This window comes from Leptonychotes weddellii, chromosome 12 (assembly GCF_054177405.1).
Source record: "Leptonychotes weddellii isolate Sample4059 chromosome 12, ASM5417740v2, whole genome shotgun sequence".
Classification (NCBI taxonomy): domain Eukaryota; kingdom Metazoa; phylum Chordata; class Mammalia; order Carnivora; family Phocidae; genus Leptonychotes; species Leptonychotes weddellii.
This window is the reverse complement of record NC_138380.1, coordinates 91917615-91931680: the sequence shown is the minus strand read 5'-3', so window position 1 is coordinate 91931680 and position 14066 is coordinate 91917615. Positions and strand designations below refer to the sequence as shown.

General features: G+C 63.7%; 1 protein-coding gene across 1 annotated transcript in view; it reads right to left on the bottom strand.

Moving 5' to 3' along the window:
* The window catches only part of TNS3 (tensin 3), a 416462-nt gene that overhangs the window by 310784 nt on the left and 91612 nt on the right, over positions 1–14066 (bottom strand). The window contains exons 14-16 of the mRNA XM_081799720.1: positions 4578–4707; positions 4237–4302; positions 3384–3488 (exon numbers count right to left, since the gene is read on the bottom strand). Coding sequence (XP_081655846.1) covers positions 3384–3488; positions 4237–4302; positions 4578–4707 — 301 coding nt within the window. The remainder of the gene's footprint in view (positions 1–3383; positions 3489–4236; positions 4303–4577; positions 4708–14066) is intronic.

Below are 14066 nucleotides of genomic sequence, written 5' to 3'. Positions count from 1 at the left end.
TCGAATCTGGGGCAGTCTTACTTGTCTACCACCGACCACCCAGAATCACCCTGAGTCAGGCCCCATCTGTTCTTGCTGTCGCCCCCACCCCCCTTGCAGATCCCGATGGCTCTCAGGACACCCCCGCGTCGTCTTCCCGGGCCCCCCAGCCAGGTCGCCGGTCATCCGGAGGAAAGCAGTCTCGGCACGACAACCCTTCCTGATGGGACAGGCCTCCCCTCCCCTTCCCCGGTGTCTGCTGCTCCAGCATGGTCCCAGGGCGTGCGGCCCCCCACGCCCTCCCGCACCCCTGCCTGCAAGAGCCTCCTCCCCTGTGGCTCTCACCAAGGACAGGCTGAGGGGCAGCTTCTCTCGCATACTTTCCTACTTCCCGGCCCGCACTCCAGTTCCGGCACCTGGGGCCTCCTATGGAGACTGCTCGGGGACGCAGGTGGGGCCACAGAGAGGGCCACACCCACCCACAGCTCGCAGACACGTACACACGCGCGTAAGGTGTATTGTGTGCAGACACACGCACACACACGGACACATACACACACACCCACACACGCCTCCCTCACCGGAAGGCCTGCTCGTCCTCCTCTCCCCGAGCTCCTCCCGGAGCGCAAGCCTGGCCTGCGCAGGGACACGACCTCTAGGGCAGGCGGATCCTGTGCGCGATGATAGGAACGAACGTGCAGAGGGGGAGGGGATCTCTGGGGTGATCTCACTGAAATGGGCCATTTTACAGGTCGGGAAAGGGAGGCTCAGGAACGAGCAGAGACCCCCCCCCCCACCCTGTGGACAGGGCAGCAGGACCGCAGGTCCCCCCGCCCCCGCCCGCACAGAGGCCCTTGCGGCTGTCGGCACCGAGATCTGCCGTCACCGGCCCCGGGGGCGGGGGGACGCTCCAAACTCAGGGAGTCCTCCCAGGGCAGTCCTCTACACGTGACACTTGGTGACATTTGGGGATGGTGCACCCGCGTACGGCTGAGCGACATCAGTGTGACAGTGACAGAAAAGCCACCAGGGTCTGGGGCACCGCAGCCCGCCACCCCAGGTCCTCCCTGGTGTGCCCCGGTTTCATCCTGCCGCGGTGACTGTCCAACAGCGCAGGGAAAATGGGGCCCACGTGCCCTCCCACAGCCGCCTCGGGGCTCCACAGACCTTCACCGACCCCGTGCCAGGCCAGCGCCTCCCCAAGCTCCGGGCTCCGGAGGAGGTGACAACACCATTACGGGGCCCTGTGACCAGCAGCTCTGGCTCAAAGACTACTCCCCGTGCAGAACAGGGAAGGGCACAGAGAGGTCAAGGGACTTGTTCAAGGCCACACAGCTCGCGTGGAGAGGCAGGAGGTGCACCTGGGTGACCCACACTCCCCCTGGATGGGACGGTCCCGGTCACCAGGCCCAAAGGGCACGGCCCCACAGGAGCCTCGGAAGAAAGGAGACAGATTTCAAAAACACAAAAACACCAAGTAGAGTCGATCACCGTCATTTTGAATCCATGTCTGCTAATTCACCTACTCACCCAGAATTGTTATCTCTAACCCCAAATCAGCTCGTGGCATTTTGGTGGTCACTCAGTGAGGTGCGCAGAGGGGCCCCGACTCGGAGCCGTCCCATGAGCACGTTCCCAGCTCCCACACCACAAATAAGCATCCTCCAGCCTCCAGTCCTATTGCATGTCACAGGTTTTGCATTTCTGTGCTTTTTGTTGGTATTTCTGCTGTTTAAAATGACCCCCAAGGGCAGTCCTGAAGGGCTGTCCGGTGTCTAAGCAGGAGAAGGCCGTGGGTGCCTTATGGGGAAAATACGTGCATCAGAGACACTTTGCTCAACATGAGTTCAGTGCTGTCGGCCGTGGGCTCGCAGCATCAACAAGACAGATTAAATCTGGTGTCTTGAGACAGAACCACAGGTGTGATGAAGTTATCTACTGACGGGCTTACAAAAATGCTGTGACTCGAGGCTCACAAGACCCCGACCCCGTATGCCCCCCGCCCCGAGAGCAAAGGCCAATGTTTGCTAATTCGGTGTCACGGAGAACGGGGGGATGGCGGTCCCACAAGGCAGGCAATGCCCCCCACTGCTCCCGGGCCAGGCCTCCCGACAGGACGCTGCAGGCCGCCCGCTGCCGCCACCCACCTGCTTCGGCGGAGAAGCCTATCCCTGAGTTGCGGCACCTTAGGACAGGCTGGGAGGCGTGCTCGCACACCCAGTCCAGCAAGGCACAGGTTAATAAAGAACAAGACCGACAGGGGGTGGAGAAGCACAGTGGGGAGATCTGCTGACTGGTCCCTGTCCCCACTCCCCACCGCATGCATGGGGCTGCCCCGCCCGTTCCAGGGAGCAGCGCCCCAGACGGGCCAGCCCAGTGCAGGAGTCGCTGACGCCTGCCCGGCACCCCGTGCCTCTAACAAGCCTCTCTCTGCTCATACTGCCCAAGCGGGACTCTGTTCTCTGCAGGCCCCATGCAGCCTGGGCACCAGCGAGGGCAGGGGTGTTTGCTGCAGGAACGAGGATTGCACCGAGGGGCTTTGGGGTCAGCAGGCTGGGACGTGAGTCCTATTTCCCCCTGCGTGATCTCAGACCCGTGTCCCCGAGCCAGCCCCCCACGGCTCTCTGCTCAGGACAGGGAGCGCCCCACAGGCTACGGAGAGAGCAGCTGGCCCCCCGCCGCCCGCCAGGACCCCGGGCCAGGGAGGAGAGGCGTGACTGCCCCCCACGAGGACAGGAACTGCTGGTCCACATGCACACCAGACGCCCCTCCCCGGACACCCTGCAGGCCCCGTGACCCACGAAGTGGGCTTGGGTGGTGTTCTCTCCCCGACACCTTCTGGCTTTTGTACATCTGCACGAAACCAATTTGACAAGGAGCTGTTGGTTTTCTCTCCCAAATCAGGCCCCACCGTGGGATGGTTGACAGCTTTCCTGGCGGCCAGGGAGAAGGCCCCAGTCCTTCCTCGGACCCGCGTGAGGTGGCTTCTATGATGGTACCCGGGGCCCGAGATGTTTGTCCCGTGGGCGAACATGTTAGGTGAGGCGGTCCGAGGAGCCCATAAAACCAGATGAGGATCATAGCAACCTCTACAAAACCAAAGCACCCGCTGCCCAGGGACCCAGGACAGCTGGGAGGCCACCTGGGAACAGACGCTCGGTGCTCCGCACACGATCGGGAAGCCGGGGAAGAAGGCGGAAAACGGTCCTTGGCAACATGCAGACAAGCACGAGCCGCACCACCCAAATTCCGAGCCTGCTTCTCACAGGCTCCCCTAAACCCACAGCGCTGGGAGGGGGGCTCTGAGCCCCGAAAGAAGGCAGGGTTTCTGGCATCCAAGCCGACCGCGAGCAGGCCGCCTTCTCCATCCCTCCCCTGCCCCGGGCGGCAGCCGCCGGACATACCTTCTCCACCGGCACTCAGGCTCTCGTACGAGTCCCAGCGGATGAGAGGGTCTGCGGTGTTGAAGTCCACGATCACGCCGTGGTCATTGCGCAAGTGTTCACACCCTGCGTGGGAGGAGGTGTCGGTCACAGCCCAAGCAGGCCGCATGCACCAGCGCCAAGACCCACATGTCTGCGCCCCCCAGGAGACCAGAGTCGGCTTGGCAGGAAGCAGAGGGGACGTGGGCGCCCCGGCCGCTCTGGGCTCCCAGACCCACGCGCCCACCTGCCGACGCTCTGGGAAAGCTAGTGGGGCCCTGACCTCATAAGCCTTGCCCTTAACCGTTAACTGAATCAGGGCACTGACCTCAGAGGGAAGGGGACTACTTTCCCCAGCAATGAAAGCCTGAAGGAAACGTTCATGCATATGGACCTCGCGGTAAAAAAGAACCATTCGCCTTGACGATAAAAGGGCAGATTTCTCTTTCGGTGTATTTTTAGAAGAAAGGAGAATCTGTTTTGCACATACATATTTGCAGTCGACTGTGCTTCTAATCCTCTTCAAAAACATTCGATTCTTTGTCGGGGGAGAAGTAAACATTCAGCATGATCCCCGGACTGAAGGACAGACATCCAGGGACGGAGGGGCTGGGCCCTTCCTCGGGCAAAAGTCTAGCCATTTCTGGGGTCTTACTGATGCAACCGGGCCCTGCTGTCTCCAAGCCACCCCCACCCCCTGAAAGATAGCCTGTTATTGAAATAACTCTTCTGACAATTTCCCAACATGCACAAAGGCGGGGGACTGGACGGGGCCCCCACGGGACCCACCACCCCACCATGAGCACCGGGCCCCGGCATTCGGCAGGCTGCCTACCTTGAATCTTCTCGGGAGTGGCGGAGAAAAGCAACTCAATCTTGCCATTATCAGGAAAACGGTCATCTGAGAAAGAAATCACACATCGGCAAGTTCAGAGAGGCAGCAGCAAAAAAGCACGGATGAACGTCATGCTTCCAACCCCGCGGGACAGCACCGTGCCCCTGCAGTGGCCAAGTTCCACCGCTTCTCCAGAATGTTCTCTGGACCGCGGCTCAGCGTTCTGGAAAACCGGTACCGAGCTGTGAGCAGGTTCGCCGTATGGGGCGTGGGGCGAACAGGGGCGGAAAGGAACAAGGACCCGCGTCCCTGTGTCCCCGCCGCTGCCGGCCGGCCCTCACCTTGGCTCGCGTTGTCCAGATCCTCCTTCCCGAACATGAGTCCGTAGCCCTGAACGGCCCCCGTGTGAAACTGCAGGCGGAAAATCACATCGCGGGTGGCCGAGCGGTACTTCTTGTGATAGCACTTGACCTGGAGTGGAGAGCGGAAGGCCGAGGGCCAGCTGTTGGGTGGGCTGGGCACAGGCCGGCCGGCCTCCCTCCCTCCGACGGACCCCAACCCTGCAGACGGGCTGCAAACGTCACTGCCGCTTTGGTGCTCCCGTGGGACCTGCGCTCGGGAAGGGCACGGGCTCGGTCGTCAGACCAACACACGTGAACTTGCTTTTGGAGGAGGAGGTCTGCAGGATGGAGTTCTGTGGCCCCGTTTTCCTAGCTTCTAAAAACGCCCCACGGAGAGGATTTTCCCTTTGTCTCAATTCTCTATGTTTCAACTTAAAACCTTTTTGTTTTCACAAGAGAAGTAGCCGGTCCTTACCGTCTGTGGTATGCCAAATGGTGATGTGCGGGCTAGGATTTAAAGAGCGAGGGGGACGTGGTGGGGAGGAGGGAGAGATGGCAGGGGGACAGGGGGGTGAGGCCCCGGGATTTAAATCCCCGAGCCAGGTCATCCCACGTCCTGGATGCTCATTTGAGACCCGCCCCGGAACCACCACGGGGGAGATCTGAGCCCAGGCTGCGGCACTGCAGCCCCAGGGCTGGGGGTGCACTGGGTCCCCGGGTGCGGCTCAGGCCTCCGGGGTGATGCGCTGATGTGCAGAGTGGAAGCACCCCTTCTGGGCACGCGGCACTATTGGGGAAGGGCGGGCGGGCAGAGGCCCTGTCATTTCCCACCTTTACATGGGGGCCTTCCCTGCCCAAGGGGGAAAGTGGACGCGGGGGCCACGGGGAGGGCTCGCAGGAGAGGATCCTCGCCAACTGCCCCCCGTCCCCCCGGCCACAGCAGGGCAGGGGCTCCTTTCCAGGGTCCCCAGGGGCCCAAGGCCGGAAGCGGGCTGGATTCTGTTCTCAGACAAGCGGAGTGTGGGCGGCTGGTCCCTGCGCTGTGCCTGCCCAGCAGGGAGGGGAGGCTGGAGGCCGGGGGCTCTCAGAGGCCGCCACGCTCATGACAACGACTTTTCTAGGGCAAAGATGGGCTTCAAACATCTGGTGCATCAGAAAGGTCAACGAGAAGCAGCCGCTCGGGTTGGGTCCAGACCAGCGGTGCAGGAGAATGCCCCAGTGGAGGTTCTGTATGGCTGCCCAGAGAGACGCTCCCACAAAGGAAAACTCAAGCTCCAGGAGCCCCCAGGAAATGTGCCCTCTGGGCAGAGGCTGGGGTTGTTTACCTTTGCACTATCTACAAGGAAACGGTCTGATAAATACAGGAGAAAATGTAAATAGCCCGTCTGGGGAGTGTTCGGTGTTGACAAACATGCTGGGGCTGGCTGGTGCGAACCGGGGCCCAGACTCAGGCCTGGCCTCCGGGCCCACAGCATCTGTAGCCAGCCGGCAAGAATTCTGGAGAAATGGGAAAACTGTTGTTTGCTTTCAGCAGCAAACGGACCTTCAGCCCCAGGGTCTCCTCCTGCAGCTGCGTGGGGTCTCTGACCTCTCGGGGGGGCCCGACCAAGGACATGCCGTGTGCGTCTCCCCACCCTGCGAGCCCTCACCTGCGCTGACCCCGCTGACCCACGCGGACCGCAGAGGAGACACCTCCAGGGTGGGGCGGGGCCCCCAGCGCCCCCATCTCTCCAGGAGGACAGGGTGACACGCAGAGAAGGGGGGTCCGGGCTCACGCCGGTCTGGTTCTCAAAACTTCATAAATGCCGGGGGAACCCAAGCCTGAAGCTGCAGTACGGGGCGCTCCATCCTGAGGGCTCCATCCAGCCCAGGCCAGCCCCCGCGGTCACCCGGCAGGAAGGAGCGGCCCCGCCAATTGTGAGTGCTGGGGTCTGTGCACAGGGCCCCGGATGCCCCCGAGCCACTGCAGGGGCAGGCCAGCCCCCCGACCACAGCCCTCTCTCTGGGGGCCTTCCTCCCGCCCCAGTGAACAGACTCGTCCTGCAGCTGGCTCCGGAGGGACATTTCATCCCCACCTGGCACCCCCAGGCCGGGCCCACCTTCCCCAGGGATGCGAGGGGCTCCCTCTGCGGCTCACCGTGACTCATCACAGCTGCTCCACACAGACCATGGCTCAGAGCCACGAATCCCAGCCCCTCCACGTGGCCGGAAGCGGTGGCGGCCGAAGTCACCACGCTCTGGGACAACGGAGGGTCAGGGATGGGGGTCGCCCTCCCCAGGCTGCCCGGGGCCGATCGCCCTGGGACACAGTCACCTCCCCAGGCCGAGTGTGACTCTGGTGTCCGCAGAGTCCTGGTTGTTCCAGGACAAGGGCTCAGAACGGAGGAGTGGCCGATCCCACTGACATAGAGCAGCGGCCTGGCGCAGACGCACGCTCTCCCACGGGGTGCCCGCGGGGTTCTCACAAGCATGCTGGCTGACACCCCAAGGCGCCCCACACACCTCTGTTCGGTGCACACTGAGCTGCTCTGCCCACAGATGGGCCGGTGCCCGCCGTCCCTCCAGCCCGGCCACCCATCGGGAACGCACGCCAGGTGTCTCCCGAACACACACACCCCAGGCACGACCACACACGAGCTCCGGGCAGCCACCGCCCACCCGGCAGCTCCGACCCCGAGGCGGGATCGACCCACCGTCCAGGAGCCCCCCTGGGGGTACCTGACACCCCCTGCCGAGCCGGGAACCATTCACCGCCCGAGCCAGCAGATCTGGTTAGCGCCGGCGGCCAGAGGCCAGAACCGCGCTCTCCACGCTCGGTGGAAAGAACCGTCGGCAGCTGCTTGGCGAGCGCGCCCCCGATGCCCCCTTCAGGTCTAACGTACGCCCACACGACAGGCGAGCCCGAATGCCCACACCGTCTGCTATGATGTCAGGGGCCGGAAGCCTCTGGAGAGGGGGCGTCGGAGGCAAGACCCCGTGCGAAGGCGTGCGGGCTGCTTCCTTCAGTCTTGCTGCAACAGCCCGACACCTCCGCTCGGCCTCGCCGTCTTGGCATAAAAACCCGCCCGGGCCCTCGGGGGGGACCGAGTGGTCAGCACTCGGGAGCACGGCCCACCCGGGCCTCGGGTGCCCTCGTGCGTGACGGAACGCCCGCTCAAACGAGTTCTGATCCGTCTGGCAGGTGCGCTAACAGCCCTGTCTAATCCTTGCGCCACACGGGTGTGATTTACTTCAAACTCTCCAGCGACGAGAGAACAGCACCGTGGACCAAGGGGTCGGGGCTTGAGGACGCAGCCCCGGGAGCACCTGCGCCCAGGTCAGAGGTCAGCCCACAGGTGTCACCCTCCACCCCCCCCCCGCCACCAACCCTTGTCCGGGGCAGCTCCGCCTCAAGGCCACCTCCCCCCAAATCATCCGAACTCCCGCCTGCTTAATACAAATAGCAAAGGAGGGTCCGTGCTCCCCACCAGATAAGAGAACCCCCCCTTCCACCCCACTTTGCTGGTGGCCCCATGGCTGTCTGGAACGGCCGTGAGGAACACGCGTCCTCGGAGCACGAGCTACAGCCACACACGGAGACGGAAAACTCTGAGAGCTAGCCCCCCAAGCCCAAACCCCCGCATCGGCCCGTGCCAACACTAACCACGATTTCAGAAGATGGGAATTCATGCCCAAACCCACGGAGAGGTCAGCAGGCAGCAGCCACGAACGAAAGCATAGCCACCACGGAGCTAGGGCCACGGGATGACTGAGACCCCGCCCGGGTGCGGGAGAGCGTTGGCACAGGACGCGAGAAAGGCGTGCGCACAGGAAGTCAGGGGCAGCACGGGGACGGGCACACGGAGGTCTGGAAGAACCACCTGCCAGAGGACAAGCGTCCACAGCGGGAGCGGAGGATGCTTCCAGAATGCCCCAAGCAGGAGGGCGCCGACAACCGTGCTCCGTTTGCAGCTGCTCCCTGAGCAGGCGTCCCCTCCGTTGAGAAGCTGGGTCGTCGCACCGAGGTCACCGAGCCTCGCAACCACAAGGACGAAATGTAAGCGGCCACGGGTGTGCACCGCGGAGGCAGCAAGACCAGGCACGCCGGACGGGAGAGTGTTTACAAGCCCATCAAGGCCTGGACCCCGGCCAGGTTCCCGCCGCAGCTGCACCCACAGCATTCCTCAGCGAGGTTACATAACGGCCCGGCTGCGCTCACGAGGGCTCTGCCCTCCTCCCCGAGGACAGCGTGTTTACTGAGCACCTGAGGCCCTGCCCTGTGGAGGGGCGGACCTGGGAGACGGGGGGTCAGCGGTGCAGACGGAGGGCGAGGGGGCGGGCTGGCCGTGTTCAGGGGGTCACACGGCAGGTGGATGCTGCCTGGGCCTCACCAGGAACAGCACCACCCACGAGGCCCCGCGTTGAGGGGACGACAAACGGAGCCCCACTGTCCCCAGCAGGTCCCCAGCCCGTCAGAGCCCACGCAACCCGATTCCCGCAAAGGGAGCCCCTGTTATCTCAGCTAACAGCTCTCAACATCGCATCCCGGAGGAGGAAAGGGGCAAATGTATCTGCGTGCACACCCAGTGAAAGGAAGGAGGGGAGCACGCAGAAGACGAGCTGCCTTCTAGAAGGATGACGACCCAAGACAGGGAGTCAGCACTGGAGCAACCCCCACCCCCCACCGCCTTTCCAGAGCAAACCCCGGAGAACCCAGAGAGAACCCTCTGCTGTTGGCAGTAAACCTACAAAAGCTCTCTCTGCTCCTTAGGATCCTTTCCAAGTCACCACTGTTGCCAAATTCCGAGAAAGGAGAATGCCTGCGGACGTGGGCCTGGATGAGCAAAGGCCCCGTAAGCTATTCTCCACACGCAGCTCCCTGGAGGTGAGGTTCGCCCGCGGGCTGACTCTGCAGAGGGGCACGCAGAGCCACCCCACGGCAGCATGTGGGGGTGGGGCAGAGCCACGGTGCCCGGGTCTCCAGCAGCTCATGGGGAGACGGGAGAAGCGGGACACAGGAAGCCAGGGCCTGCCTGCACGGGAGGAGCGGGGGTGGTTCACGCCCCTCTGGGACGCTCCGCCAACGTCGGGGAACGTTCTGCAGCATCTTCCTCCCGTGATGACCCCCGATGTGGATTTTGCGGGGGGGATCCAGAAGCCCCAGGGTTCAGAGCGGCAGCACGTGGACCCCACAGATTATGACCCGAGTGTCAGCGAGACCCTGACCGTCCTCCGGTCTTCCCTCCGCGCACGAGTCACCCGCCTGCTCATCTCACCCACAACAGGAACGTAACTCTCGGGAGCAAGATCCGCGCGTGGTTCCCTTCCCTGTCCCACGGGCACACACAGCAGTGCACGCGCCCACGCAGTGACCCATCAGCACCCGAGGTGCCCGACGACCCGCGGGACTTGATGTCACTGCTCATCTTGCTGGGATAGGTTTGCTTACTGAACACGGGTGTTATGGGCTGGATCATGTCCTCCCCCGCCAAATTCAAATGCTGGGGCCTAACCCCCAGGACCTCGGACGGGCCTGTATCTGGAGACAGGATTCTTACCAAGAGGTGATTAAGGTCAACGAGGCCACTAGGATGGGCCCTGCTCCGCTCTGGCTGGGGTCTTGCAAGAAGAGGGGGTCAGGACACAGACACACACAGAGGGACGACCACGTGAGGACCCAGGGAGGAGACAGCCGTCTGCACGCCCAGGAGACTGCCCCCCTCCCCGCCACATCCGGATCTGGGGCGTCCAGCCTCCAGCACTGGGGAGAATGGATGTGTGCTGTTTAGGCCCCAGTCTCTGGAGCTTTGTTAAGGCAGCTGGGTGGGGGGAGATGCCTGGGTGGCTCAGATGGTTAAGCGTCTGCCTTCGGCTCAGGTCATGATCCCGGGGTCCTGGGATCGAGCCCCGCATCGGGCTCCCTGCTCTGCTAGGAGCCTGCTTCTCTCTCTCCCACGCCCCCTGCTTGTGCTCTCTCTCTCTCTCAAATAAATAAATTTTTAAAAATAAACAAACAAAGGCTAGCTGGGAAACTAACATGAGGCTCGAGCCCCTTTCAGGTTTCTCGAGACAGATCACTGAACTGAACCCCTCGGGGAGTCGTTTCTGTGATCGGCACAAGGACTCATCACCCCGTGTGATGGAAAAATACACCCCCTGGCTATAACCCGCATCGTCCTCCTTCCATCTGATAACGTGGTGGAAAGTGCAGCGTGTACGAAAATGAATCGTAAACACAGGAAGCATAAATCAAACAATCTTGCGACCCTAAAAATACTCTGGGGTAGGAAAGCACAAAGGTGCGGGAAGGGGTGGTGGCACCGAGGTGAGTGTCTCCCGGGAAACCAGCTGGGGGATCTTCTCAGCCGGCTTTTCTAGTGGAAACAGAAACCCGCAGACGGCCCACGGGCACCGCACAAAGCGTTCACTCCGAGCCCCACAGCCACGGGACGCCTGAGCGCTGGCGCTGTCCCGTTCCACAGCCACTCACGCACAGTGGCTTCCGCCTGCACCGCCCAGGGCCCCTGGAGCTGCTGTCCCCGCTCACCCGGGAGGCCGGGGCCCCAGGAGCAGGCTCACGAGGCGGCCTGTGGTGGAGACGTGGCCCGCCAGGCTGCAGGCCCGTGGCCCGAGCCAGGGACCCTTGCCTCAGGCGTGGGCCGGGCCCGTAAGGTGGGGACAGTGGGGGCGTGCTGGGCTCGGGGGCCACGCCCACCGACACGCAGAGTGACCGGCTCTGGAGAGAATGGACAAGTCGCCGGCCCTGCACTGAGGGCCTGGCATTCTCGAGAGGAGCTCACAGGGACGCCTATAGATGAGAGATCGCAGGACAGCCAAAAGGAGGCAGCACGGACACCCCACATCTGCTGGGGGGACCCAGAGGAAGGGGACATCGGGTCACCTGCAGAACGTGACAGATAGCACAGCCTCTCTGGGGACAAAGGATCAAGGGGGCTGGCAACCCTCGGACCCCGCTCCCCGGGGAGGACACTGGGCCACCACGGAGCACCGCTGTGCTCAGACGGGGTGACACCGTGTGGAGCCCGGCTCTGGGGACTCGCGGCGGCAGCCCTGGGCGGAGGACACGCGTGTGGGCGGCTGCACTGGGCAGTGGGGGTCGGGACACACTTGGGTGCAGAATCTCTATCACTGATGGCATGTGGGGCAGACAGCAAGTGCACACTCGGAATCTGGGGGAGTTAGGGGGTCCCAGAAGCCAGCACAGTGGATGCTGGTGGGCTGGCAGACACGAGGGGGCACCTGGGGCCCAGGCGCGCACAAGTGAGCCAGGGGCAGCTTGGACCTGCAGGGGAGACGGGGAGCGGGAGGTGTGCTGAGGAGTGAGAGCCAGGGGCCAGCAGCTCAGCCGGCTGCAGGCGAGGGGCCGGCCAGGCTCTGAGGGACGGCCAGGAGCACGGCGGGCTGCAAGCCAGAGACCGGGGGAAGAGAAGCCTCCGGCAAAGACAGGTGCATCTGCCAGGGTAGGGTCTCTGGGTAGTGGCCAGAGGCCAGGGGGACGGGAGGGAGGAGACCCAGAGAGATCTGGAAGGCCGTGCAGGCGGGAGATCCGCACCAGCACAGTCTCGTCCCCTCCCCTGCTCCCTCCCCGAAGCCCCCTCCCCGTCTGTTCCATCTGTACTCCAGGCCCCGAGGTGAAGCACAGAGGGGCGAAAGGAACCCCGGACAGGCTCCCACGCTCCTGGGGTTGGCCCGCCCCAACCTGTCCTCCCACCTCCTAACGCTCGTGTCTGGCCCCCGCGAGTCCCCAGAGCAGGGTTCTCGCTGCAATTCATCCCTTGTTCCCTGTGACCCTGGGCCTGACCCCCGATGATACGGTCTGTGGGCCACGCGGCACAGAGCCTCAAGGACCCGTGAGATCCCACGGCCCGTTATCAGCCGCAGAGCCCGCTCCGGACCATCCCGGCTTCCGGCCCACCCAGGCGTCCTCGCCACGAGGACCCAGGGGCCCCATGCCTCCTTCTGCACCTCACACACCTAGTGAGTGCAAGCTGGGAACGAAATTCGAGAAGGGCCATCAGATCACCCTTTCGGACTTCCTGCCATAGCAAAGGAGGCCCCGGGAAGAGCCAGATGCCACACAGAGTCCCCTCCCTGCCGTTCGACCAAATCCAATTCTAGGTAGACCTGAGAACCACGTGGGCCACATGCACGCAGTGACAGGCACCTTTCCTGCAGCTCGGGGCCCAGAGGCGTCCTCTGCGTCGGAACACAGCGTGGGCAACAGCATCCCAAATGAACAGGACGGCTTCCGGCTGGAGGGGCCGCGTGTCCGCAAGCTCGCTGCGTGCCCAGGGCTGGCTCCCAGCACGTGGGCGCCAAGTCCAAGGGCCTCCCGCCACGCCCCCCCCGCCTCCCCTCTGGGACCCGCCGCCACCCAGCTCCTGAGGGCCACACCGGGCCCCCTCCCAATGCCCCCACACCACCTGCTCAGACCACAGAGCAGCTGACCTGCTCCAGACGTCTCCTCAGACCTCGAGGGGTGGGGCAGACACACAGGAAGGCGCTCAGGCTGGGGCCTGCAGGGGAGCGGGGCTTCCAGGGGGGAGGCCAAGCCCCCACCCACACTCACCAGTGGCCTCACCCCACACCAGCTCACCTAATCCCCCTAACCCCGTGGAGGTCCTCACGTAGCAGAAGGAAGGCCTCAAGCTCACGGAGGCAGAGTGACCTCTGAGGCCACCGGGACCCTGCAGGCTGCAGACCTGGTGGGCACCTGGATGCGGGGCTCAGGGCCAGTCCCCGGGGAGCACGGCCACTCCCCACGTGCTACCGCCCACGCACACCTTCAGGCCGCCCGGCTTTCCACCAAGGCCAAGTTCTGGCCCCGCCACCCGCCCCTCTCCTCAGGCTCGCGCTCCTACAGGGCGACCTCCAGGGTAAGCAGTGTGGTCCCAGGACCCTGAGAAGAGCCTCAGGAACACCAGCTTTCCCACAAGAGAACCACAGGCATCCCAGCCTTCAGTCTGGCTTCGACCTCCCAGGACAATGAATCGCCGCCAGGACGTCTGAGTGCCCCCAGCAAGCCTCTGGCGCCTCGAGGCCTGGGGACCGTTGTGCTCCCAGCCGGGTGCCTGCACCCCCTGGCAAGTCCCTTCCGCCTGAAGCTGCCCGCCTGCCCGCCTCACCCAGCATGGCCCATCCTGGGATCCGTCTCCCACAGCAGGTCCGCCGCCCCCCCCAGGCTCCTCCGGGACAAAGATGTCACCCTGTCCCTCCCTTCCTTCCTGTGCTAGGGCCCCACACAGAGACCTAGAAAGCTCAAAACATTCAAAACAGGACAGTTGCGTAAGTAAATTCCCGGTACGGAAGGAAGGAGGGAGGGGATGGGGATGGGGAAGGGAGGGGAGGAGGAAGGAGGGTGGAAGGAGGAAGGAGGAGGGGGCCCCAGGCCACTGGACTGGCCACCCCACTGCCTCACGAAGACCCTGCAGCCACCAGCCCACAATCGGGGGGTGGGGGAGGCTCCCCCGCGCTTGAGATTCACCTTCC